The 27,350-nt window shown below is 42.2% G+C and overlaps 1 protein-coding gene across 1 annotated transcript in view; it reads left to right on the top strand.

Moving 5' to 3' along the window:
- The window catches only part of cemip (cell migration inducing hyaluronidase 1), a 153,000-nt gene that overhangs the window by 75,063 nt on the left and 50,587 nt on the right, over positions 1 to 27,350 (top strand). Inside the window, exons 7-12 of the mRNA XM_085463370.1 lie at positions 2,207 to 2,277; positions 2,420 to 2,515; positions 7,480 to 7,601; positions 13,135 to 13,282; positions 16,924 to 17,115; positions 24,006 to 24,175. Of these exons, the coding sequence (XP_085319496.1) occupies positions 2,207 to 2,277; positions 2,420 to 2,515; positions 7,480 to 7,601; positions 13,135 to 13,282; positions 16,924 to 17,115; positions 24,006 to 24,175 (799 nt within the window). The remainder of the gene's footprint in view (positions 1 to 2,206; positions 2,278 to 2,419; positions 2,516 to 7,479; positions 7,602 to 13,134; positions 13,283 to 16,923; positions 17,116 to 24,005; positions 24,176 to 27,350) is intronic.

The raw sequence follows: 27,350 nt of genomic DNA, 5'->3' as shown, positions 1-27,350 counted from the left end.
CCATTCCTACAAAGCTGCTCAAAGAAGTCCTGCCATTAATTAATTCTTCGATCTTAAATATGATCAACTATCTCTAATAATCGGCTATGTACCACAGGCCTTCAAGCTAGCTGTAGTTAAACCTTTACTCAAAAAGCATCTCTAGACCCAGCAGTCTTAGCTAATTATAGGCCAATCTCCAACCTTCCTTTATATCAAACATCCTTGAAAGAGTAGTTGTCAAACAGCTAACAGATCATCTGCAGAGGTTTATTTGAAGAGTTTCAGTCAGGTTTCAGAGCTCATCACAGCACAGAAACAGCTTTAGTGAAGGTTACAAATGATCTTCTTATGGCCTCTGACAGTGGACTCATCTCTGTGCTTGTCCTGCTAGACCTCAGTGCAGCGTTCGATACTGTCGACCATAATATCCTATTAGAGCGATTAGAACATGCTGTAGGTATTACAGGTACTGCACTGCAGTGGTTTGTATCATATCTATCTAATAGACTCCAGTTTGTGCATGTAAATGGAGAGTCCTCTTCACACACTGAGGTTAATTATGGAGTTCCACAGGGTTCAGTGCTAGGACCAATTCTGTTTACATTATACATGCTTCCCTTAGGCAGCATCATTAGAAGACATAGCATACATTTACACTGCTATGCAGATGATACCCACTTTTATCGATCCATGAAGTCATTAAAACACTAATTAGTTAAACTGCAGGAATGTCTTAAAGACATAAAGCCCTGGATAACCTCTAATTTTCTGCTTCTAAATTCAGATAAAACTGGTTATTGTAGGTTATTATACTCGACTATGAAAATCTTAAAAACATGGTATCTAACCAGATACTTACTCTGGATAGAAAAACCTTGGCCTGCAATGACACCATGAGGGATCTTGGAGTCAGTTTTGACCGGGACATGTCCTTCAATGTGCATATTGAACAAATTCTAAAATCTCTAAAATCCTGTCTCAACATCATATCTTGTGGATTTATTCCAGGCTGGACGACTGTGATTCATTATTATCAGGATGTCCAAAAAACTCCTTCAGCTAATCCAAAATGCTGCAGCAAGAGTCCTGACAGGGACTAGAAAGAGAGAGCAGATTGCTCCTGTTTTGGCTTCCCTTCATTGGCTTCCTGTTAAATCCAGAAACAAATTCAAAATCCTGCTCCTCACATACAAGGTCTTAAATAATAAGGCCCCATCTTATCTTAATGACCTTGTAGTACCATATCACCCCAATAGAGCACTTCGCTCTCGTACTGCAGGCCTACTTGTTGTTTCTAGAGTATTTTAAAATAGGAGGCAGAGCCTCCAGCTTTCAGGCCCCCTTCTGTTAAACCAGCTCTTAACCTTTTTTCACTCACCAACTGTTTATACACCACTCTACATTTAATTATGAGTTATAATTATTTTCTAGCTCTCTTCTACAGCCTGTCTTTTGTCTTGTTTCCATCCCCTCACCCCCAACCAATCACAGCAGATGGCCCCGCCCCTCCCTGAGCCTGGTTCTGCTGGAAGTTTCTTCCTGTTAAAAAGGAGTTTTTCTTTCTCACTGTCACCAAAGTGCTTGCTCATAGGGGGTCATCTGACTGTTGGGGTTTTCTCTGTATGTATTATTGTGGGGTCTTTACCTTACAGTATAAAACTCCTCAAGGCGACTGTTGTTGTGATTTGGTGCTATATAAATACAATTGTATTTAATTCTTCTCAGAAAGAGGTCACTGTGCTTAAGGGAAGCAGACTGGACCATGATTGGGTTCTTTATTAATGTCCTGTAGTTACAAGAGAGGGATCAACATGTTTTAGTTTCAGAAGTCATTCCCTTGCTGTCACTACTTCTGAGAGAACCTCATCCTGTGAATGCAAACGCAGTTGCATTCACAGTTGAGTTGAGCTGTCAGCACAATGACAGCATTATTTTATTGGTCTTGTTGAATCTTGAAACAAGATTTGAAAACTTTGGGTTCTGCAACATGGCACACGCTGAACCTGTGAAAAGAACAATCATTATTGGCAGTTCTTAGTCCAGACAGTTTTGCTTCTGGCTCAGCTTCATTTCTTATTCATTTCATCTCTCGCTTCTGTTCTTTCTGTGCCTTCTGTACATTTTTTCATTCCACTCTCTGCCCTCGTTCTACTGCTTTCATCTGTCTGATTTGCTACCATTTTCTGGCTTCTTTCTTCATATGCTTTTTTTTTGTTATCTACAGGCATCCCTGGACCTTTATAGTGACAAAAGGTGATGTGTCTTCTGTTGTGGAGGACACTGCTGTCTATCAAGGTAGGAATTTTTTTTTTTTTTTTAAAAAACCTAACCCTGCCACTAGCATGATTTTAATGGGATATGACATGATCAAAGCATTTTTCATCCAGGAAACCCAGCAAGTTTTATGTTACGGCACTAACAGCATTTGTTGTAACAGGGACTAAGGCGTCTTCAGAGGCCCGGAGCGCTCAAGTTTTTCAGTCAAGTTTTGGGGAGCATTTCACCGTCACCGCCAGCAGCCAGTGGGTCCAAGGTAACTCTGCGGACACATAGCCACACCAGTGTTTCTTTCTGAAAAGAATGGGAGAGCAGATACACAGACAAAAGTATGCAGCGCCTCAGTGTCTCTCAAGATGTTAAACACCACTTAGTTTTTATCAGGGACACACTGCCATCCAAAATAAATGCAGCAGAAGTCATTTGGATTTAACCACAATGGTACCCAAAGAATAGGGGCAGCCAAAGCAACAGGTTTTACTGGTGCACTAATATGAACAGAGCCTTTTCCCTTATAGAGCCTGTTTCCAGTGCTCTTTACCTTGCTAGTTATACCATATACATATATATCTCCCAAAACTTGCACTAGTGACCACAAACCTTTGTTACAGTCACCCACAAGGGTAGCCCAAACAGTTCCCATTATTACCAACTAAGCATACTAAGCTAACTAAGTAATGAACAATGGTTTGTTTTTTTGTTTTTTTACATACAGTGGCTTGCAAAAGTATTCGGCCCCCTTGAACTTTCCCACATTTTGTCACATTACAGCCACAAACATGAATCAATGTTATTGTAATTGCACGTGAAGGACCAACACAAAGTGGTGCACACGTGAGAAGTGGAACAAAATCATACATGATTCCAAACATTTTTTACAAATAAATAACTGCAAAGTGGGGTGTGCGTAATTATTCAGCCCCCTGAGTCAATACTTTGTAGAACCACCTTTTGCTGCAGTTCCAGCTGCCAGTCTTTTAGGGTCTGTCTCTACCAGCTTTGCACATCTACAGACTGAAATCTTTGCCCATTCTTCTTTGAAACAGCTCCAGCTCAGTCAGATTAGATGCACAGCGTTTGTGAACAGCAGTTTTTAGATCTTGCCACAGATTCTCGATTGGATTTAGATCTGGACTTTGACTGGGCCATTCTAACACATGGATATGTTTTGTTTTAAACCGTCCCATCGTTGCCCTGGCTTCATGTTTAGGGTCGCCCCAGTCTCAAGTCTTTTGCAGACTCCAAGAGGTTTTCTTCCAAGACTGCCCTGTATTTGGCTCCATCCATCTTCCCATCAACTCTGACCAGCTTCCCTGTCCCTGCTGAAGAGAAGCACCCCCCCCCAGAGCATGATGCTGCCACCACCATATCTGACAGTGGGGATGGTGTGTTCAGAGTGATGTGCAGTGTTAGTTTTCCACACATAGCGTTTTGCATTTTGGTCTCATCTGACCAGAGCAGCTTCTTCCACATGTTTGCTGTGTCCCCACATGGCTTGTGGCAAACTGCAAACAGGACTTCTTATGGTTTCCTGTTAACAATGGCTTTCTTCTTGCCACTCTTCCATAAAGGCCAACTTTGTGCAGTGCATGACTAATAGTTGTCCTGTGGACAGATTCCCCCACCTGAGCTGTAGATCTCTGCAGCTCGTCCAGAGTCACCATGGGCCTCTTGGCTGCATTTCTGATCAGCGCTCTCCTTGTTCGGCCTGTGAGTTTAGGTGGACGGCCTTGTCTTGGTAGGTTTACAGTTGTGCCATACTCCTTCCATTTCTGAATGATGGCTTGAACAGTGCTCCGTGCGATGTTTGAGGCTTGGGAAATCTTTTTGTAGCCTAAGCCTGCTTTAAATTTCTCAGTAACTTTATCCCTGACTTGTCTGCTGTGTTCAAGGTTCAAGGTTCTTTATTTGTCACATGCATAGTTATACAAGTATAACACACAGTGAAATGTAGCCTGACACGCTCCTCGACATGTGCAAAAAACATGTGCAAAAACTTCATGGTGTTGTTGCTCCCAATATTCTCTTAGACAACCTCTGAGGCCGTCGCAGAGCAGCTGTATTTGTACTGACATTAGATCACACACAGGTGCACTCTATTTAGTCATTAGCACTCATCAGGCAACGTCTATGTGCAACTGACTGCACTCAGACTAAAGGGGGCTGAATAATTACGAACACCCCACTTTGCAGTTATTTATTTGTAACAAATGTTTGGAGTCATGTATGATTTTGTTCCACTTCTCACGTGTGCACCACTTTGTGTTGGTCTTTCACCTGGAATTCCAATAACATTGATTCATGTTTGTGGCTGTAATGTGACAAAATGTGGGAAAGTTCAAGGGGGCCGAATACTTTTGCAAGTCACTGTATGTAAAAAAACAAAAAAACAAACCATTGTTCATTACTACTTACTAATTGTACGATCGCTAGCTTAGCCTGGTTATGTGTAATTTGAACGTTTAAACAAATTACACATTATAGATTTTGGGAACATAACATAAGCCACGTGGACACTGAAGACATCAGAAACTGCTGTAAAATGGAAGAATTCCCACATGTGACCGAAATGGAAGCATTCACAGAACAGAGCAAGATGTAGAAGTAGCTGAGGTCATGAAGCCAGCAACACGTTACATTTGTTAGCAGTTAAGAGAAGGAAAAACATCACTTTACTACACTCCTGTGATCACCACACTGTCCTCCTGGAAAGTTCTAGTTATCAGCTGTTACATGCCTTGGGGCTGTGCTACATCTTAGCAGTTATCTTGGCTGTAGCCACATGGCTACTCTAGAATGAAAGAAAGTCTCTATGCTCCATGTTTTTTAAAACATAGAAACATTTTCCATCAAACTGTTATATTGTTACAGGCTGCCGGGGTGCAACATAGCTAACACAAGCAAAATCTTCATGCTTTTGTTTCAGGCAGACTGGCTCATGTTATTGACACTGGGTACTATTGTTGCACTGCAGACACACAGAGGTAGTTGTGGCAGCTTCTGACCAGTAAATGTCCTGCACAAGTGTTGCAATGACACATTGTGCTATAATAAAAAACTACTTCATATCTGAAGGACTTCTGTGTTTAAGATTCACACTACAGCTTAGTGCAACGACAAGGCAGAACATGTAACAATATTATTACAGGGAAATATTAAATTCCAAGTAGAACCTGGTGTTCTTTGTAGGTATCTATGCAGTGTGGTGAGATACAATAAACACACCCAGACAAATCCTGGCATCCCCACGATACTCTGAGCATTGCTTGATTGCTGTCCATCTTCCAGGCCAGGCTGTGTTAGCTACTATCAGCTTACAGTCTGGTTGCTTTGCTAATTAGCTGCTCACCTCACCAACAGGCAGTAACATTTTCTGCTGTCAAAAGTATTTTGTAGGGACAAATATACAAATAAACAGCCCATCCCCCCCTGCTTGGAGTATAGACTCAGTATCTCGACTCCAACCTCTGTCGCTGCAACATTGGTGTTACAGAGGAATATAGTCAGTAAACTGTGTTCAATCAAACAAAGTGCAGCAACGTATTGCTGACATAGACTATATTTGCTGTGTCAATAAGCTATGTTAATGCCTCGTCAGTGCTACATCTTTTCAGTGGGAAAACAATGTTTGTGCTACATAATGTCTCTCCAGTCAGATCGTGCAGACAGAGAAAAGGCGTTGGTGAAACAGAGGTGTGCGACATCATCCCGAGGTCTTGCTCAGGAAAAAGCTACATTAAATCTGTGTGGGTAGTACTAAGAAACAGAGAAACAATCGCTTCCCAATATGCAAACACCTACCACTACCCACACAGAGGATATACATCGGCAATATATTGGTGTGCTAAATAGGTAGCGTTAGTAGGTAGTTGAGTGGTAGTCAGCAGAGCTTCAGGGCCGTCCATAGTCCTTCATTTAGCTCTTTCAGCCGTTTATTAAAGTCTTCATCAGGAGTGGCAGAGGAGTTTCTTATAAAAAAAATAAGGGCCAGAGCTCTGCTTCCTCACAAAGATGCACCTCAGAAAGAAGACTTACACCAGATCAGGTTCCCTTCAGTTCACACAAGACCATCAGGGTGTCTGATCTGGAATCAAAGGTCTTTCCTCTGACACAAACTTGCCCAAAGCACTTAATCATTTCAAGAGTCTGTTCAGTTTGGAAATCTCGTTCTTTATGATCACCTTGTTTAATTTTCCCAAGATTTTACGCCTGATGCCCTTCCTGACGCAACCCTCCTCATTTATCTGAGCTGACTCGTGGTTCTCATGGGTGGGTTAAAAAGAGACATGCAGATGGACAGATGGCAGCAATTTTTTCAAAAAGGATAGAAATGGCTTTGTTGAAAACATACTTTAAGAAGAGGGAGGAACATAGGATGACCTATAAGAGTGGCTAACGGTGCATACAGGTGGACAGAAGGTGCAATCTCAAAGAGACAGGAGACTGCAAGCTGCTGTCAGGCAACAATGTAGTTAGTCAGCATCAGATAGTAGTCTGTAGGATAACTCTGGACATGAAGAAGAGAAAGTAAGTGAAGGCTGAGGCAAAGATTAAATGGTGAAAGGTTGTAATGGAGTTCAGCGAGGACACTAGTCAGCACAGCAGCACCTGCAGAATATGGTCATTCTTCAGCTGTTGCCAGAGAAATCCTGGGGATCCCCACAACGCTTTGTGTTGACTTAAAACAGAAAATATTTTTAGCATTCACACACCACTGAATGCACCAGAGAGCAACATGCGGTTAGTATTGTGCCCGAGGATATTTGGTACGCAGAACAGAGCAGCCAGGAATCGAACCACCAACCTCCTGATCAGTAGGTGACCTGTTCTAACACCCGAGCTACACCATTTATTTTCTTAATCATATGAGCTGATCTGATATCAGTCTGGGTGGAGTCCTTTTTTCTCCCCGTCTTTCCTCATATTGTGTATTTCCATTGTTCTACCTCTCCGACCCATCTTCCCTATGTGATGTTTGTGTAATGTATGTATGTTCGGAAGGGTAAGATGGCGCTGGTTGCCAGCAGCCTTAACCCAATTTCCTTCAGGATCAGTAAAGTATTATCAATCAATCAGTATGTCGTTATGTCAGCTCAGCTCTCCAGTATTTCATTTGGGCACCGGGTATTCTGTCCGAGCTGTAATTGATTGGTGATGTCATCCCCACATCATCTTCCCACCAATATAGAAGTGTGTGTTTGTGTTTCTTTGTGTCTACAGAGGCAGAATGGTCAAACTGGTTTGACAGGGATGATGAAAGGGGATCTGGAGACTGGGAGAAATTGTCTGATCTGCATAAAGCCTATCCAGACCGCCTATGTAGCAGCCCGCTGGACATTCAGGTAAAGATATTCTTAGAGAACAACACAACCTAACTTACAATAAGTGACACTTTCATTAGGAGTAAGACAATGCAATTAAGCATCAATACGCTCAAGAAAAAGAGGAATCTAAATGAAATGAGTTTATCTTTCACAGAAAATACTAAGAAATAAATTCAGTGTGTATTTCACGATCCAACGTTGGTTCCTAAAAGTTCAATTTAAAATATTACTACTGTCCCTAATTAAAAGTTCTCACTATTAATGTGTTAATGACTCCATCCTTGCATCTATGCTTGGATGTGTGCGTTAATGTTAACTTGCTGAACTTTACTGCAGTGCATCCAAAAAGTATTCACTCGTTCCACATTTTGTCACGTTACAACCTCCAAAGTGGATGGAATTAATATTTCATGTCAAAATTCTACATATGTGACATAATAAAAAATTGAAATACAACACGTGCATAAGTATTGCGTCCAGCTTCCACTGGTGATCTGTTGCAGCCATCTGATCATCTGTCAGATGTCTGCAAACTGAGTGGAGTCCACCTGTGGTCAGCTCAGTGGGTTGGCCATGATTCAGAAAGGCACTCACAAAAGCTGAACTTTTTGGAAGGTTTGATTCCTTCGAGTCACTGAACAAACTGCTCCACACTTCTAAAGCATACCAGCTCCTTCAACCGTGCTGCCGTAGAGAATCCATCTGGAAATCATTCCTACCGTTGATATAAAGCCGTATAATAACTCTCTATTCTGTGACAGGTGAACACACCTGTCAGGCAGAAGATCCCAAACATATTTTTGTATTATACCCTCACGCAGCTGTTTTTCTTACATTTATTGTGTAGATATTATTTATGAATGCAAATTTCACTTCAGCAAGAAATATAACCCCCAGCTGTGCACCAGTCACACCAATCATATTAAGGCATATTATGTGGTTAGTATTGTAAATCACTGGTCTGACTTCACATGCATACTTGAGTAACATCCTAGTCTTAACCCATAGAGTTAACCATTATATCTGCACATTAATCTTTAATAGCTTCAACTCTTCTGCGAGGCTTTCCACAAGGTCTGTGAGTGTTGGAGAATTTTCGATCATTCTTCCAAAAGTGCATTTGTGAGGTCAGACTGACGTTGGCCTGGCTCACAGTCACCGTTCTAATTCATCCCAAAGGTCTTGATTCATGCTCATCAGGTAAACATATCCTCAAATCAGATTCTGTTCATCTGGATGTGGTGTTGTTTTAATGGCCACGTGAAGACAATCAACTTTCTGGGCTGAGGTCAGAACTTTGTGCAGGCCAGTCACGTTCTTCCACACCAAACTCACTCATCCATGGACCTTGCTTTGTGCACTGGTGTCCGGTCATGTTGGAACAGGAAGAGGCCATCCCTAAAGCTGTTCCCACAAATTTGGGAGAAAAAAAACTGTCCAAAATGTCTTGTTACGCTAAATCGTTTAGAGTTTCTTTCATTGGATCTACGTTTGGATGTCTGTAGGGACTGACTCTGCAGAAAGTTGGTGACCTCTGTGCACCATGCACCTCAGCATCCGCTGACTCCACTCTGTGAGTTTATGGGTCCTACCACTTTGTTTCTGAGTTGCTGTTCTTCCTTTAATTTAATTGAATGTGCTTAGATTTTTAATATTAATGTATGTTTGCCCATTGTGATCACGAGTATTGTTAAAAAAACAACTGTTAATCATAGTGGTGAGTGGTGTAAATCACCATAAAACCATAAAACAAACAGGAGGCTGAGCTATCACAAAGCAGCTTTTATTTAGTTGTCTGGTAATAGTTTGTGATTTGTTTAGCCTTTTAGTTTGAACTAGGGATGGTCTTTAATTGCATTGCTCATGGCTCTAAAATCGGAGCAAAGAGCTGGCCCCAGGAAACAAAATGAAACAAAGAAATGTGCTGTCCTATTCTGCAGTTTCTGAATTCCCTAAGAAGTGTAGAAATCTCTGTGCGACCTTCATACATTTTATACAGTCAGCTTGCTGTTGATATAATTCACCAATAATACTAGATCATCACTGACTGAAAAGGCATTTTATGCATCTCTTTGTAACCATCTTCCTCTTTCACGTTTACAAGGTCACAAGCTTAGATCTGTCACTGAACAGTCAATTTTCTTCAATAGAAGTAATTCTGCTTATATACAGGTTCACTGTCAGCTTGTACTACGCTTTAGATGATTTACAGTAACCCTGACATTATCTTGTACCATATCTTGATCTTCTTTTAGCTTCTCCCTTTAGGCGACACCACAGCATACCATCTGCCTCTGTCTTATCCAATCGCTGGCATTCTCCTCTGTCATGCCGACCCTCTTCATCTCCTCCTTCACTACATCGATTAAACTTCTCGGAAGTGTTCCTCTTTTCTCGCTGCCTGGCAGCTCCATCATCAGTGTCCTTTGCCCATTATATCCACTGTCCCACTGCACAAGTCCAAACCATCACAGTCGTGTCTCTAACTTTGTCTCCAAACCGCTCAATTTGAGCTGCTGCTTTTAATCTTGTCGATCCTGGTCACTCTCAAAGGAATTGTTTGCAAATTCAAGTCTGCCACCACCAGCTCAGCCTCCAGTCTTTTTGTCAGTACTACTGTCTCCAAACCAGACATCATAGCAAGGATACCATCTTTCACTCTTGCTGCTATCCCTCTGTCACAAATCACCCCTGACACTCATCTCGACCCACTCCACCTTTTGGATGGCATGTATTTAAACTCATCTACCTTCGCTACCTCTTACCCCTTGCTTTTCCACTGTTACACCTCACTCTCATTCACACGCATGTATCTGTCTCGCTTCGGCTGAGTTTCATTCCTCTTCTCCCTACAGCATATCTCAACCTCTCCACTTGCTCCCTAGTCTCATTACACATCACAATATCATCTGCAAACACCGCAACCTACGGAGACTCCAGCCTGACCTCATCTGTCAGCCTCTCCATCAGTATTGCAAACAGGAAGGAGATCGCAGCTGATTCCTGATATGATCCCCTCCTCACCTTGAAGTCATCTGTCACTTCTTTTGCACGCCTTAAAAGTGTCTCACTGTCCTGCACCACCCTCACATACTTTTGTGCCACTTCTGACTCCCTTATGCAGTACAAAAGTTTCTCTCTGAGCACAATACCATATGCTTTCTCTCGATCCACAAGACACAGTGCAACTGCTTTAACTCCTTCTGACCTTCTCTACACTTCTGCATCAGCACTCTCAAAGTAAACATCTAGTAGTAGTAGTAGTGGCCTGGAGCCATACTGCTGCTTGCTGATCTTTTCATGTATCCTTAACCTGCATGTCATGTGACTTTTCCATGTTATGTAATGTGATGTTTGTGTATTGCATGTACGGTCTAGGTATCTATCTTAATTTCCCCTTGGGGATAAATAAAGTCTCTCTGACTCTGACCTACATCATTAGCCCCCCAAGCCCAGGGGTTTTCTTTTTAAGGTTTAAGTCTTTATTGTCCAAAGAAAACTTTGGACTCTATGGATAAAACAAGGGAAATTTAAAATAAAATCTTTCTCTAATACTAGATCAAAGTAAGACATAAAAATAACTCTGTTACACTTAAAACACTGCAAAAGGAAATCAACCTCCTCACTGGATGTGCCACAAACTGTAACCTTTCAAATATAATGGCAAGTTTCATTTCAATAACAGATGAAGCCTGATTTTGTGACTAAAATAAAACCATGCTAGTAAATTGCCCCCTGGAGGATAGCCCAAAAACCTTGTAGCAATGCTAAAGTCAGGTTAAAAGTGTCTCAGTGAAGAGTCACTACACTGGGGTCAGCTGAGGCTGCTCCTGTGAGCAGTTGTCTTTGGCCAGTTGGACGAACAGATCTGTCCTCAGTCAAACATGGCTGCAACATGAGTGTACTGCTGGGACATGTCACAGCCAGCTGTTAGCTTTCCATGTGATGCCAGGCCTGCAGTTCTGGCATGCTGATTCCAACAACCATACTACCAGTTCCCTTATGTCTCTTTTGTTCCTTTGCTGAACTGAACTTAAAAAAAAAAAAATTAGTTTTAGGTTTTCTGGCTTTCTTTCTTATGAGGGGCTTTAAATGATGAAGATTTAGAGAGCCCGCGTGCCTCTGAACAGGTTCACGGAAAAAATGACAACGTCTGTGTCATGGTCGGCTGTGTGGCAGGCAGGACTGGTGGACCCAAAATGCAGGACTCTTAGGAAACGAGGTTTCAACTGAAAATGCAGCTTTATTGCTGGAACAAAACTTCAACATAAAATAAAACTCACAAAAGCAAACAAAACTCTAAACTGAGATGCAGGACTGGAAATCAACACACAGCAAGTGAGGGTGAACAGCCGTTAACGACACAACGCTGACACAAAGACACACTGGGCTTAAATACACTGAGGGAGTCATCAAGGAATTAGAGACAGAAGGGGGACACAGCTGGGAGAAATAAGACCTAACGAGACAGGGAGAGCAAAGCCGGAACACTGACATCAGACAGGAACAAGAACCTTCAAAGTAAAACAGGAAACAAAACACACTTTACTAAGACACGGACTAGACAGAGAGAGACAGACTTGACACTGACCAAAGTCTACTAAATAATCATCATAATCAAAACAGTATCACTGATAAATCAAATCATAAATCATAATCTAGAAAAACACCAAAGCATGAAAAACAGAAAGCTGGGTCAACATGACCCAGAACCGTGACAGTCTGTTTTCCTAAGTTTGCCGTTCTCATTCTAAAACAGCAGGATCTCTAGTTCTAGCAGCCAAGTGGTGTTCTTCCAGTATGTTGTGTAATTTGGGTCAAATTTGTTTTGGATTATCTGACACATCCTGAAGGTATGTGAAGAGGCTCAGTGCCAGATGCTAAATGTCTATACTTTCCTCTCGCTTTAGTGGTCACAGCACAGTTTGCTGAGTTTAAGAGGTCACAGTTTTATTATTGCCCCTGTTGGAAAGTTTAATCAGAAGCAGGGATTTACAGCAATTGAAACGGTCAAGCAAAGGTTACCACATAAATTTATAGATTATCATTAAATAACTGAAACCGCATATGAAAACAAGGAGAGTTGGCAGTTTGTGCTACGCTGGCCTTTCCGCTGTGTTGTTCCATGCTGCTGCACCACTTTCCCCAGCATTGCTGTTGGGCCCCAGTACCTTATCAGTAGGCTAAAATAATTAAGTAAGGTGCATGCTATTCTTTCTGTGACAGCTGTTTGAAAATGAATGAGGTTAGAGTTCCAAAAATGAAATTCCTGCTGTTTGCCAATAACATAAGCCAGCCAGCAGACAAATTTCAGATGTAGTTTATGAAAACAAACACGTTTAGAAGCCACCCAATAAAAGAAAATGTCCTATTGCCAAGTCACCAGACATTTCTCTGTCTTTTTCTCTCAAGCTGTGAGCAAGCATGTTGCCCAACATTTTGAGACGGTCCTCTTGAGGACAGTTGACAGCTGGAATAAAACCAACAGTGTGTCGCAAAATGTAAAAATAGCACTTTTTATCCACGTGTCTCTCATGTTTCCACTGTCCAGGCTGAAACCCATGACGGCATTCCATCCAACCAGACGGGAGATGTGATCCACAAGAAACACAAGGACTATGGCTTTGTCTGTCTCAACAAAGACCAGACTCATGGCCTGTGTCACAACTACAGGGTCCGCTTCCTCTGTGGAAAACTAGGTATAATCATTTGACTGTGTATATTGTGTTTATACCTTTAAGCGTAGCACGAGTATATATTTTCCACTCGTAGACTTCTTCTCACAGTACACCATACCCCTGCATTTTTGCCCTGTTTCCCTTCCTTAAGAATGGCTTCTTGACAGCCACTGACATCATTTCTGACGAGGCTTTGATAAACTGATGGTCCAGACATAGCTCGCAGGTCCTGCATCAGGTCTTTTCTTATTTCTTAAGAACACGAATTTCAGGTATTGATCATCTGTAGGTAGTTTTCGGCCTGCTTTGTCTTTTGTTTTTCATTTTCCTTCATTTTAAGGATGCACTGCAGACCAGGCTGAGATATGCCACTTTTTGGGGTAATAGCTCTTTGGAATCACGTCGTTGGTATAGAAATACTTTATTCCTGCCAGACTACATTGCCTTTGCATCTTTTGTAGATTCAACAAAATAGATTTGAACAAACTATATATTTTTGTGACACACTTCTAGCTACAAAGATACAGTTTAAAATTGTTTATGTTCAAGAAACCAGTTTCAGGTGATTTAAGTTGTGTGACAGGACACATCATCATTCTGGAAGCAGCAATCAGAAGATGGGTATACTGTTGTTGTAAGGGGAGGGTGAGAAACAATACCCAGGTAGGCTTTGGCACTGATGATGGTCACTTGGTACTAAGGGGTCCAAAGTGTGCCAAGAAAATATTCCCTATACCATTACACCACCATCAGCTCTATGAATTTGTAATAAGCCTGCTTTCATGTGGATTATGCTACGTTCAGAGCATGCCTTCTGAATATGGCAGCAGAAATTTAAACTCACAATGTTATGTTGTTCAATTTTGCTACCCATGCAAGCTGTAGCCCCGGTTCCCCCTTTTTGTTTACAGGGGTAGCACCGAGTGCGGTCAGTAAAGAGAACATCAACATATTATGTTTAGAGCCCTTGTGCATACCTTGGTTGTAACAAGTGGTCATTTGAGCTAAAGTTCTGTTGCTAACAGCTCGAATCATTCTGGCCGTTCCGCTCATGCGATGTCTCATTTCACTAAAACAACTGTGGCTAACTGCATATTCTTATTGTTTTAGACCATTCTTTATCAACAAGAGAACTCGCTGTGCAGGAAAATCCCAGCAGATCAACAGATTCTGAAAGCCAGCCCATCTGGCACCAACAAACAAGCCACATTTAAAGTCATCATCACCTTTCATCCCCAGTCTGATGGTCTATTTGAACTTCAACGGGGCTGCTGACCACGTCTACATGTCACATTGAGTTGCAGTCGTGTGATTGGCTCATCACATCTTTGTGTTAATGAGCAGCTGAATACAGTGGCCACTGAGTCTATATAGACATACAATCTTGTTGTGCTTCAGAGAACATGTTCTGTGGGGGCGGGCTGCTATGACTGGAATGCATGGAGCTCCATCTGTGCAGAGATTTACAGTCCTTTGTCTGGACTTGTCCCTATATTTTTGTTATATAGAGATGGGCTTTCGAGTGTTGTCTTTTGTCAAGGTTGACAGTGGCTACAAGCACTCTATACACTCTGTGATTTACCCCGCAAACACGCTCCCACAACGCATTAAACTACAGTTGTAGGCTAGCTGTCATTCTACGAAAGCGTCTGCTTGGCTTTTCTCTGAGCTGAGGATGTGATCTCAGGAAAAGATTTATTCTGGTTAATAAGTGCTTTCATAACTTTAAAGACTCAGTTGTTTCTCAGCTAAAAATCACAATATTAGAACCAGTCCATTTACGGCGGCGTGTGGTTTGTGGCTCAGCTGCAGGGAAGGGGTGGAGCAGTATGTTCATGGGGGCAGTGCCAGAGGAGGCCGACTGGCACAGCTGTCAGCCATCACACCAACCACTCCTTCCCTGTTTAGGTAGCAGCCGGGTCCTGGTGGAGAGAGCTGTGCGGTGTGTGTGAAGAGGGCAGCGGAAAAGCTGCGTGTGAATCAAAACACTGTTCTCCTGAGTGCCGGGTCCTTCTTACCACAGCCTCACTTCCATCAACATTTTAAGTTATTTGACAAAAGATTACTGCTGAATTTACACTTTCTACCATCAGTTTGACCTTGTCTGTAAAACCATATCATCAGCCTTCAGGGACATTTATAAGGTGTCTATACAGGGTCCATGTGTGACCATAAGTGTCAGAATCAGAAAGAGTTTTATTGCCAAATGTTGAGCAGGTTTACAACATTAGGAAATTGCTTCGGTACTTAGTGCGAAACATACTGTTAAACAAACACTTAAATAAACATAAAATGTAATTTAAAAGTGCTAAGCAGATAGATATATACATGTTAGTGGTGGGAACAGTCATACGGTTATTGTTCATGTGTCCAACATGAGGGGAAGAAACTGTTCTTATGGCGAGAGGTTCTGGTGCGAATGGACCGGAGCCTCCTGCCTGAGGGGAGCAGGTCAAACAGACTGTGTCCAGGGTGAGAAGGGCCAGCTGAGATCTGAGCTGCACGCCCCAGTGTCCTGGAGGTGTACAGGTCCTGCAGAGATGGGAGTCTGCAGCCAATCACCTTCTCAGCAGAGCGCACAACGCGCTGCAGTCTCTAGTTAGTTTGTTCATCAGGAAATAGGCCCTGACTCTGTGTAGAGAGTAATTTGTTACTCTGCTCATGGCATTGTGTTACTCGTTGAGGTCCCCTCAGATGTATTGTGAATTCATTGCCAGGTGACAATATAATGTGAAATCTTTAATTGGTTCTGATAACCAATCCCTTTCCTAACAGGAGCCCAGCTGTAGAGCTCCAGTGTGAGAACACTTCATTGTCAAAGTGTGAGGACAGGGAATGATGATTAACTTGGTAGTGGTAGAAGTATTTCTGAGGCATTTCAGAATTCAAGCAGTTACATAAGAGCCTCAGCTTCACCTTCACATATACAGTTTTTAGCAGTTAAAGGCGATGGGGTTTTGTCATCATCCTGCTGAGCGGGCAGAGGCGGTGTGGATGCCAAGGTTTGTGAATGCGATAACTCGAGAACGGAGCACCACAGGACTTTGAAACTGATGCCACAGGTGTATCTGCTAGAAACCTCAGCTTAGTTCTAATCTCAGCGACTGTGAGATCATTCCTGCGCGTGGCCTTCTACCTGCACATCTCCTCCATCTAACACACTGTAAACACTGCAGTAGTTGCACCCTTTCTGCACACGCGCTTTTCTACTCAGTAATATTCCCGTCAATACTATAATCACCTCTGTCAGTCCTTGATATTTATTATTGAGTGATTTGTATATATTGTGTTATTTCTTAAATTTGTAGATCTGTAACATATTGTATTGCTAAATAGTCTGTTTCTGTTACTGCGTTGGAGCAACTGTAACCCACATGATTTCCTCAGGGATTTATAAAGTATGCTGATTCTGAAGGTCAGAGTTCAAGTTCTATGAAATTCTTTTGAATGCGGTAACTCCATAAGGAATCAATCTCAGTAACCTCGACCTCAAGGCTAGAGGTCAGAGGTCAAGTTGTCTGAAAGTTTTCTCTTTTTTCCTGATTGCTGTGATGAAACTTGGCTAACACAATTGTTGTGAGGACTATATTTATTGCATAACATTATGGGTGTGTCAGCGTTGCTGCATGTTTTCGCCTAACTCTTTCCATCTCACCCTGTAGTTCGTCCACAGGCCTCTGTTTCCATCGACATGATGTCAAACAGCAGCATCCTGGAGCTGGCTGACCACCCTGCGGGCTGGGGGCCTGGGGATCGGGTGGTGGTGGCCAGTACAGACTACTCAATGCACCAGGCTGAAGAGTTTACACTGTTGCCCTGTCCGACCTGCGCATCCAACCAGTTGAAGGTCAGAGGTAAGAGTGCAGCAGCTGACAGTGTGCTGCAGTTCTAGGCTGCAAGGACGGGAATTTATGCTGCTGGTAATTCTGCACCACAGTCAAATGTCAGCTTTCACTCAGAGTTGTGGCACATAGTGTCCTAGACAGGTCTTTGAAAAAGAGTTGTAGCTGTGGTCTGCCATCACCAGTGTGTGAATGGGTGAATGACTGAATGTAGTGTGAAGCGCTTTGGGGTCCTTAGGGACTAGAAAAGCGCTATACAAATGCAGGCCATTTACCATTTACTGACTAAAAAGTACGTCATGACTCGAGTCCCACTGCCTTGAAACGAGTGAAACTAATTTAAAAATGTAAGCTGTCATTACCTCTGAAGAAACTGGAATGCCATTCTTTGATTGTATCCAGAGTCAGATTAGTTTAGTGGTGAACACTGAATATTTTTCATTTTTCTGAATGACAACTCTGCTTCAGTTTCATTAAACGATTAACTAAAAGTGTATTAGAACAGACGCCTGTATTAATGGAGTATGTGTCCAAGGCGTTTTATGATTATACTGTTGCCTTCACATGATCTAAAAATCCTTCTAGAAGCATCTACATGAAATTTAATCTTAAGAGCTTGTAAGAAGGCAGCTGGACTTCTTTAAATTATCTGAATCTCTTTCACCTCTCATCCAAGAGACATTTTCAGTTCTAAAACCAAATGCTGAGTCCCAGGTATTTTAACTAGTGGGGCTTGTCCCTTAGTAAGTGGCCACTGACCCACTAAGATTAAGACTGAGACTCACACAAAAACATTTTAATCATTCAGATTTGATTGAATTAGACATAAAAACATTAACACATAACAAGACAGTTTAAAGACACTGACATAGAGTGCAAGGAAATTTGACCCAATACTAAGTTACTGGGTAATATTCATCTGTCAGATATCCAGTATACACTATCTGGTTCACATGAAGTTATGTTTCCACTTTGTCTTTGGATATGAAGTCACAGATTCTTCCATGGTCACAGTCAGTGACCACTAAACCAACCATCAGTTCTCCCATTACATACTTTTAGACTGTTTCCAAGGAGGCGCAGTCTTGATGACCTGGGCAAATCATTCTTTAGCCATTGGCTCATATAATCCAAAACATCTCTCCAGAAAAGAAAAACTTTGGAAGACTCCCATAATGCATGCACATAGGTGCCTCTTTCTATCTTAAATTTGCAACATTAAGCATCATTAATTAAACCCATTTTGTGTAATTTAGATGGGAAACCGCCTGGAAGTTGTACTTTGAACAATTCAGACATTCACCTGAAATGTCTGAATTCAGGAACTGTAATGTGTTAAAGGAGAATCCCTGGGCACTGATGCTGAGGTGCTCCTGATGTGTTTATCAGAGTGTGGATGCTCGATAGAAAGCACCTACGCTGAGAAAAATGTGTTTGTGTGAATGGCTGAAAGAGGTTTGTACCAAGTAAACATTCAACATTAGTCATAAACACACATCTTCTTTTTATTTGACAGAACTGATTCTACATTGAAAAATAAAACCAAGTGTGTTGCTAACTCTCCAAAGGTTGATTCTGTTCATCTGGACGTAGCGTTTTCAGATGAACAGAATCAACCTTTGGAGATTTACTTACCTGGATTGATTGAGAATGCGTCAAGACAAGTGTGTTGCTAAGTTACTAAGTTTACTTTTATGGCACTAAAAGACTTAAAAAGCTGCCAAATGTACCACAAGGTGAAAAGTGAGAGCTGTAGCCACAAGAAAGAAGCTAAGCTAATGAAAAAAGGCTGAGCCCAGTGGAAACTTATCACTGAAGGATAAGGTGAGGGACCCTCAATCAATTTCTTGTAACTGCAAGGCAGTCTGGTCAGCTTTAACACACTGAGGCAGCTTCTTTCACCCTTTAGATACACACACACTTTTGTGTCTGCTGTGTGCATTAATGCAGGTTTATCTCAAAGCAAAAGCAATCGGAGTGTGCAATGTGAACATTTTGAACATTTGAAGGTGTTTCTTTTGAAGTGACTTAGCACAACTGATTCAGGTGTGGTCTGAGAACAACATGGCATTATGGCAGGTGTGATCCTGTGGCATCATTTTATCAACTAATAATTATTGTTGGTGCTCTAATGTGTTTGCCTTACAATATAAAGCTTTTAGGAACCGTTGTTGTCACTTGTCACATTTAACTGGTGGCGCAACAACAGCACGAGCAAGAGTGACCCTCAGACCAGTTTGTACACTACACACCCTGAGCTGGCAACGAATGCTTTCAGACTGCCAAGTGCACAGCCAGTTTACTGTTCCCACTGAACCATAATTTAGCATAATTCATGTCACACCTAGTCATTAGGTAAGCTGCAGTCAGCATTCTGTTTCTATTTTTTCCTCCACTGGCCACAAAAACAAAATGAAAATGATAAGATGTGCACGAGTCTGTCCTGCACTATTGTTCTTCACTTGCAACAATAATGTTGACTTGCACACAAGATTCTTGCACTGTAGCTAAGTTACAGCTAGCTGGCTAATTTATCTCCATATTGACGATTATTGTAGAGGTAAGTTATTATCATGAAGTCATATTAGACTTTAGCATTTGGTAGCAGTAACACTAACAGTCAATCTAGGATTAGCCAACTAACTGTTACTGTTAAAATGTCTCGATACATGTAAGGAAATTAAGGAAATTCCAAAAAGCTAATTCTGTTCATCTGGACTTCTTCACAAAGTCACTCGGATGATGTAATTGTTAGGTATAACTCTATGTGGTTATATACTGTGAATCTTCTGATGGCCAGCCAAGTTACAAGATCATCATGCAGCGTATAGACAACGTAGCCAGCCTAGATACATTAGCTGGCCTGTGATCCATCAGGCTAACGTTAGCCAAAAGAAGTTTGCTTCACCAATTAAATGTCCTGTCTCGCTGATGCACATCACAATAGTTTTAACCTAATGCACAAATGTCCATTTGGTCACACAGGCTTCACTTTCTCTGATGTTCACTTACCTGCAAGCACAGATCAACTGTTTTTTACCCACAGCATGTAAAGACATTTTATTGAGGCACTGAAGTTGCTATTTATTGTTTAGTTTTTTTATTGTATGTATTTATTTATCTAGAACTCCTGTCATGACAATTGTGTATTTGCCACATTGTGAGGACTTGCCTCCCTTATAGAGGACAGTTCCATGTTGCTTAAATCATTAAACCAAGACTTGCCAGAGTAAGGATAGTTCATCACTAGGGAACTAGAGCTAGAAAAAGATATCAGGAAATGAATGTAAGCTGAGTGAAAGGATGGTAACACATCCTCTGTGGGTATGTGTATTTCTAAATATGCAGTGTGATAGAGGCCAGGTGGAGACAGCCTATAGCAGTGTGTGGGAGTTGGTGGAAGGTGTTTGGTCTGACTCAGGGCCAAGGAAAAGTCTTAGCCTGTATCCTGGAGGACTGTATGTTCTTGACTGAGCCCATTCATGTTGGCACACACACACTTGGATACCATCACGCATACTGATATGAAAACATTCACTTCCAGACTATTTTTCTTTCTGTCTCGCTGCATTCACATGCTATAGCTCTTCGGAAAAGCCCCTGGTGCTTGCAGAAGCTAAAACTGGCATGGCATCTTCTTTCCTACCTGTCAATTCCTGACACTAATTCACACACCAAAAAGATAAGTTTGCATTTCAGTATTAACAGATTTATTTTCAAGTCTCCACTGAAGCTGCTGGAATTTCTTTTCTGCATGGCTGCATAAAAATATCAGACCTAGTAGCGCTCTCTTTTTTCCTTAGGTCTCTGACATCACTTGTTATTTTGCTAAGTGAAAGCCCTGCTTTTACCAGCCCGAGGCTTTTCCTCAGAGCTCTTGTCACTCTCAGCACGACTATAATCTGTTACATTAATTCCTGCTCACGTGCCACTTTGCAGCACTATTTTTGAACACACGCTGATAATCGAGTTTGTCCTCCACCCTTGAGGTTATACACAAACAGGAAGAGTGTTGTTTTTGTTGTCCCAGCAGAGAGCTGGGAGATAGATGAGAAAGAGAGCGAGACAGCCTGAGGCTATTTATCAGTATGACTTCAATCATCTGAACATTTGACAGTTCTAACAGGCATATTGGTTATGCCTCCTTGAGTCATGGTGGTTTGTGTGTCCCAGTGATCCCAGGAGATATGTTGTAGGGGGCTTTTGCCCCTGGTAGCTTCAGTTGAGTCCATGACCACACTATAGTGCCCAGGACAAGATTAACAGGGCCCCACCATGGAGCCAGTTCTGAGCTCACAGGCCTAAGTCTATGAGGTGCAGCCCTCTCATTGGCTCATCACCTGGAGGAGGTGTTGTAGGAGTCAGGTGCAGTGTGCAGTCAGAGGTCAAATCTACAACTTCCTCACAACTCATCGCTCTGGTGACGTAAGAGCCCCAGTTGGTGTCTGATGTTGGACGATACGAGTTAACCTTGTGCTCACTTCAGTGGATCTCTTGGACTCAAAAACCAGTCTCCTGGAGAAGGGCTGGACTTTTACCAGCATGGAATTGCCTCGGTGAGAGATGGGGCGATTGACCTGTACGCTGAGGTTTCTCCCAGTGGGGTAAGAGGCTTGTTTTCCTTCAGGGGAACAGTTCCTGACTGTCCTAACTGCAAACGATTAATTGTGAGCAGTCACTGAATGCTGCTGGCGGTGACCCCTATCAATCACCAGTCACTAGGCTAAAGTGTGCAAAGTGCTATCTGCGAGTCAACAGCGTCAAAGGGATCGCAAAGACGTATACGGTACTGCTGCAGGTAACCAACTTAAAACAATGTATTGCTTTTTACTGAGCAAATACAAGTGAAACCTCTTTAGCGCATCCCTTTGTAATGCAGAAGAAATTGCAGCATTCAGTAACTCTTCTTTTGTTTGCATTGTAAAGAACAGGGATCTAAAACCTTTAAGTCTGGGCTGTTGATGCTTTAAATCAGAATGAAAATGTTCTTTTGTACTTTTTAAGCTCTGGCTGCTCTGGTGGAGGGAGTAGGTGGAGAAAAGAGATTAAGCATGTGTGGGTGTATGATTTCACACTTGAATATTTCTTTGACAGTTTTTTCCTGGCTTGGCTTCAGTTTTTCTAATCAGCACGTTTGTGTTGTTGAGGATATGTATGTGGAGGAGGGCGGACGAGAACTGTTATCGTTTCTAAGAGCCGTGTTCCACTTACTCTGATCTTGTTGTCCTTTCTACTTCTCACTGCTTTTCATGGGATCATTTTTGCTTTTCCTTCACTGCTTTTTTACTGAGGTATAAATGGTCCTTCCAAGGCTTTATTTTAATTACAAAAAACATAATACTGTAGCTTGCCTATGAGGCCCAGTGTGACTGTAGGTGTGGGGGACGCTTTGGGTTTTTTGCTCGCTACAGAGTTTTAGAACGATTGCAGAATTCAGAAACACTTTGTTGTTGTTTTGTACCTGCTGTTGGTACCTTTGGAGCATTTTTCATGAAAGTATCTGACAAATAATATTACAGTGATTACATGTCAGAGCATGTAAATAAATTTTGACTCAAAAACACTATCATGGTGGCATTGATCAAAAATGCCCCAAACTCATAGATGATGGCACAGTGACTGAGTCCATCTTGGATAAACAGAATGGTCTCCTGCCTTTTCCCCCAAAGAATCAGTCAGCGTAGTGACTTGTGCTGGTATTCCCAAAGCCATAATCAGAGAATTTTCTTCTTGAATGTTGGGGAACTGGTCAAGGTGTAACCTGTCTTTTTGGGGCGATCGTGGCTCAACAGTTGGCAGTTCATCTTGTAATCGGAAGGTTGCCGGTTCGAGCCCCGGCTCTGACAGTCTCGGTCGTTGTGTCCGTGGGCGAGACACTTCACCCGTTGCCTACTGGTGGTGGTCAGAGGGCCCAGCCTCGCCTCTGTCAGTGTATCTGTGGCTGCAATGTAGCTGCCATCACCAGTGTGTGTGAATGACTGAATGTAGTGTAAAGCGCTATACGAATACAGGCCATTTAGCATTTTTAACCTTGTTGCTGAACAAAATTGAGAGAAAGGCCATCAAAGCAAACACCTGGGTTTGTGCCTGTGTGGTTGGAAGACTTACCTGTAAAAGGTCTTTTATTTTATCCTGCCTTTAACTTATAAGAACTACTGCAGCCACAGGATTAACTAATTGCCGTTTTTCTACATTCTAGTCTTTTTAAATGTTTTAACACTTTGTTGATGCTGTTATTGTTATTTTGAATTCCAAAAAAAACCCACTGTGAACTTAAGGATGATTCTTATTTAATGCTTTCTTTCTTTCTTTCTTTCTTTTTTACATCTGTAGATATTATGATGCTATTGATTTCTTTTGGTGGCTTTGTAGGAAAGAACTGATACTGTAATGGATTGGAATTGCACTGGCTCTATCCCTTTTCCAACTCCCTGATTCTCCTGCATTAAATTGTTACATTTGATGTTTGCACAAATTGTTTTGTGCTTTTTGACTTGATTAAGCACCTGCGTCTGTGTTATGGGATCTGCACTGGGCATCAAAAAGCGATGGGCAACGTCAGACTAAAAGAAAGGAAAATACCACATTGATGAAGTAGTTGCATTTCCACAGGAATAGGCCCTTAAACCTTGCAACTGCTCAAGGAGTAAAAGGGCACGCTGCCTTTTGGTTGCAGCAGGCTGAGGAAAGTCGTCCTCACTGGCCAACAAGGTTATCAGCAGGTGCAGCGTGGATGTTAATAAGTTCAGTCTGAGTGTGGGTAAGGCAGAGGTAAAGAAGTGCTCCTGTGCTTGACTCAGAGTTGAACTCGTCTTCTTTGTCTCTGACGCTGATGTGTTGTAGGTCAGTGTGTTTTCACAACAACGGTTCTTTTTTACTGTGCATGTGTTCTGTGTATGCAGGTAAAGCCAAGTTTATCCACATGGGAGAGGAGGTGGATGGGGTAGACATGAGGGCCGAGGTCGGCCTGCTGAGTCGTAATATCCTGCTTCGTGGTGAGATGGAGCCCAGCTGCTATGGCAATGAGGCCTGCAAGTTCTTCAACTTTGACACTTTCGGAGGACATTTGAAGGTAAACTCTTCTGTTAGCTGTCGTTTGCAGAATAGGCAACACCGTGTGAACAGGCTTGAAAAGGAGGAAAAACGATCCCTTTAAAGAGAACCTGTCGTAGCCATTTATTCCCAGCTTCATACTTTAATTCTTGGGCTATACTATAGAATAGTGTTCTGCCATCTGCTTAATGATGATAATGATAATCCTTTTATAAGATTGTAAAAGCAGATATGCAGGGCTTCTGCCTCAGCTGTCTGAGGTGAAGTTAGGGATATGGACCCAAGAGTAGAAAAAAAACCTGTTAAAAAGAAGGTTATGACCTGTGATTCAAGCAACAAAAAACGTTTTATTCCAGACCAATGACAGCTACTTTTCTCAGGAACTGCAGAGCTCCACAGAGTGGGAGTGATTACTGCACACATACACAGGAAAACGGTATAAAGCTGCCAAGCTTCGGTGCATTCTTGCTCGCGTGCTCTGCCAAAACTCCTCGTCCTGCGCCCTCATAGCTACTACACAGAGAAATTAGTAAATGCACTCCAGGTGTGCCACACCCTCAGCCATTCTGCCGTCCCATTCCCTCCTACAACCAATCCACAGGCGATACCCTGCCATCACATCCACCCACTGCCTAACTTAGGCCTGGGATCTATCCAGCCTGATCTACTCCTCGCCATAGGAAATCAGCCACCAGATTGCCAAACACTCTTTTACCATGTATCATGCTTTAGCGAATTTCAGGTTCCCACTGGTGTAAAGAACTGGATGGTCAATCCCACGTATGTGTATCCCATGTATCCCGGTGCTTTGGGGTGTGAAGCAGATACTTCACATAGAGGGCAGCACCTGAGTGTGCCTGCCCACATCTGTTCCAAAGTCTTTGCCTTCTGCGCTGGCTGTGACCCGACGGTTCGCTGTTACTGAGGTACGTTGGAACCAGTGAAGCATGTTTGCCTCAGTAACCCCAGAGATGGAGTGATTAGTGCACACGCCCAGGCCAGTGCTTTACAGCTGCCCAGCTTTAAAGTGTTTCTGCTCAGCCATACTGTCCCACCTCTACCTCCACAAACCATACCAAACACCACAGCTGTGTGTTTGACCAGGACTCTAGCCAATCGCAGCATTTTTCATCATTTACTCTGGAACTTTATAAGGAAACCTGATTATTTAGTAACACAAGCTTTAATAAAATACATTTTTCATTGACGATAACAGATATATTACCTTTTGTCAACATTTGAAAAACTGTCAGGTGGTTGGACAAGCCTTGGTCCCATCTGTAGATCCTACAGCTAGATGAACATAGGGTCCCAATTTGAATTTGAAAACATAAAAGACATTACTCAGACTGTATACCAACAAGTCCAGTACTCTTCCTCAGAGACACAGAGGAAGAATATTTGTCCTTTCATGCTCACAGATGGAATCGTGCTCCATAATTACTGACTTGCACACATTTGCTGGACACTGTATTGTGACACCTAGTGTGTCTTTATCCATCTGAGTACCTGGACCAGACTAAGTTGGATAACACTGAACGAATTTCAGGTTCCCTACTGCTCCTCCAAACTCTTACTTGGGGGAGGAGCTCCATCATACTGTTTTTGAGCCCTTTCTGTTCTCAGTACACATATGACTGTTGATCATCTCATAACAGCTTCATTACATTTAAAGAAAACACAGGACGGATCATCTAATGGAGATAAGTGTGCATACAGACAAGAGGTTATTTTATCTTCTATGTTCAGAGTCATAATAATCTGGCTCTGAACACCAACAATGTGGAGAGTCTCTTGTTTCAGGTTTCTGGGTACACACATCACAGAAGACCTCACATGGACACTGTGTCCCTCTAAAACAGTCTGCACTTCCTGTGCACCCTGAGTGGCTTAAAGCCTTCTGGTGTTTTTGTACTGCTGCACCATTCAAAGCATCCTCACTCACGACATGCTGACATGATATGGAAACAACTCCGCAGCAGATAAGAACACTGCAGAGTCATAAACCTTCACAAAAGATAAACAACACACAGCTGCCTGCCCTTGAAGACATGTGCATATTACACTGCCTGCAGAAAGTACACTGCATCCTAAAGGACTCGTCTCACCAGCTGTTTGAACATCTGCACTCAAGCAAATGTTACAGGTGCATCAGAGCATGCATCTGCGTAATTAAGAACCAGTCTTAATCCTAGATCCATCTTCCCAAGGGCAGAAGGTAGTGCAGGTCATCTATGAATTAGAAGGTTGGTGGTTCAATCCCCATCTGGTCCATTCTGCATGCCAAACATCCTTGGGCAAGACACTAACCCCAAGTTGCTCTCCGATGCATCCATGAATGTGTGTGAATGGTAGCTAGAAAGAGCTTAAGCATAGAAGAAGTGGCTGTATGAATGGCTTTAAAAAGGCATGTTGTATGAAGCACTGTGAAAAGCCTACAGAAGAATCAGTCCATTTACCATTCACTAATGAGCTCTGCTCAGGAACCGCACAGTGATAATCAGTGATGATCATTTTCTACACAAGTGCAGAATCTGGTAATTGTCACTGTTTGTAACCTGCACTGTTTTTGAGCTCTTTTAAATGCGTCAAATAAATTGGGAGAAAAGTGAAAAGGACACAGCAGCAGCTCTTTTGGACGCTGACTTTTCAAAAGTCGTGCTCCTGCTCTGTCATTTTTTCTGCGTAGCCTTCACAGCCGACACTTTTTCTCTCTGCCAGAAATCACAACTAAATGCAGCTCGGTGGCACTCAAAGTATGTTTTTACACTAAAACTCTGGGTCATTAGAAATAGCAGCTCTGAATTGCACCCAGAGTGCTTTGCACATTATAGGTGTAATATGTATTATACATTTAAAATATTTTAAACAATAGAAATGTTGCTGCTTTGGTAGGAATGTGTGTTTAGAGCATATTAAAGGCAATAAGTTAAAAAGATCCTTTAAAAAAACACATTTTTGAGCATCGTTGTTATACTGAAGCTAGTCTTTTGTTTCTTCTGACTTCCTCCACGTTAATGCACCACTACAGCAAATAATCCACATTAACATCTAAAATCTTAATTTAGTTTAAGGCTCATTAAGACTCTCGGGCCTCTGTATGTGTTCATCACTGAAACGTCCTTCTTTCTGTCAGCCTCGTGCACCCTATCATCAGAAAGAGGCAACAGAGACACTGACGCAGGAAGGAGAGG

Source organism: Copadichromis virginalis, linkage group LG1, assembly GCF_057382275.1.
Source record: "Copadichromis virginalis isolate Kocher_CV1m ecotype Utaka linkage group LG1, C_Virginalis_male_GT1.1, whole genome shotgun sequence".
In the NCBI taxonomy this organism is placed as follows: domain Eukaryota; kingdom Metazoa; phylum Chordata; class Actinopteri; order Cichliformes; family Cichlidae; genus Copadichromis; species Copadichromis virginalis.
Note: the sequence above shows the minus strand (reverse complement) of the source record. Positions and strands in the feature narration are given on the sequence as shown.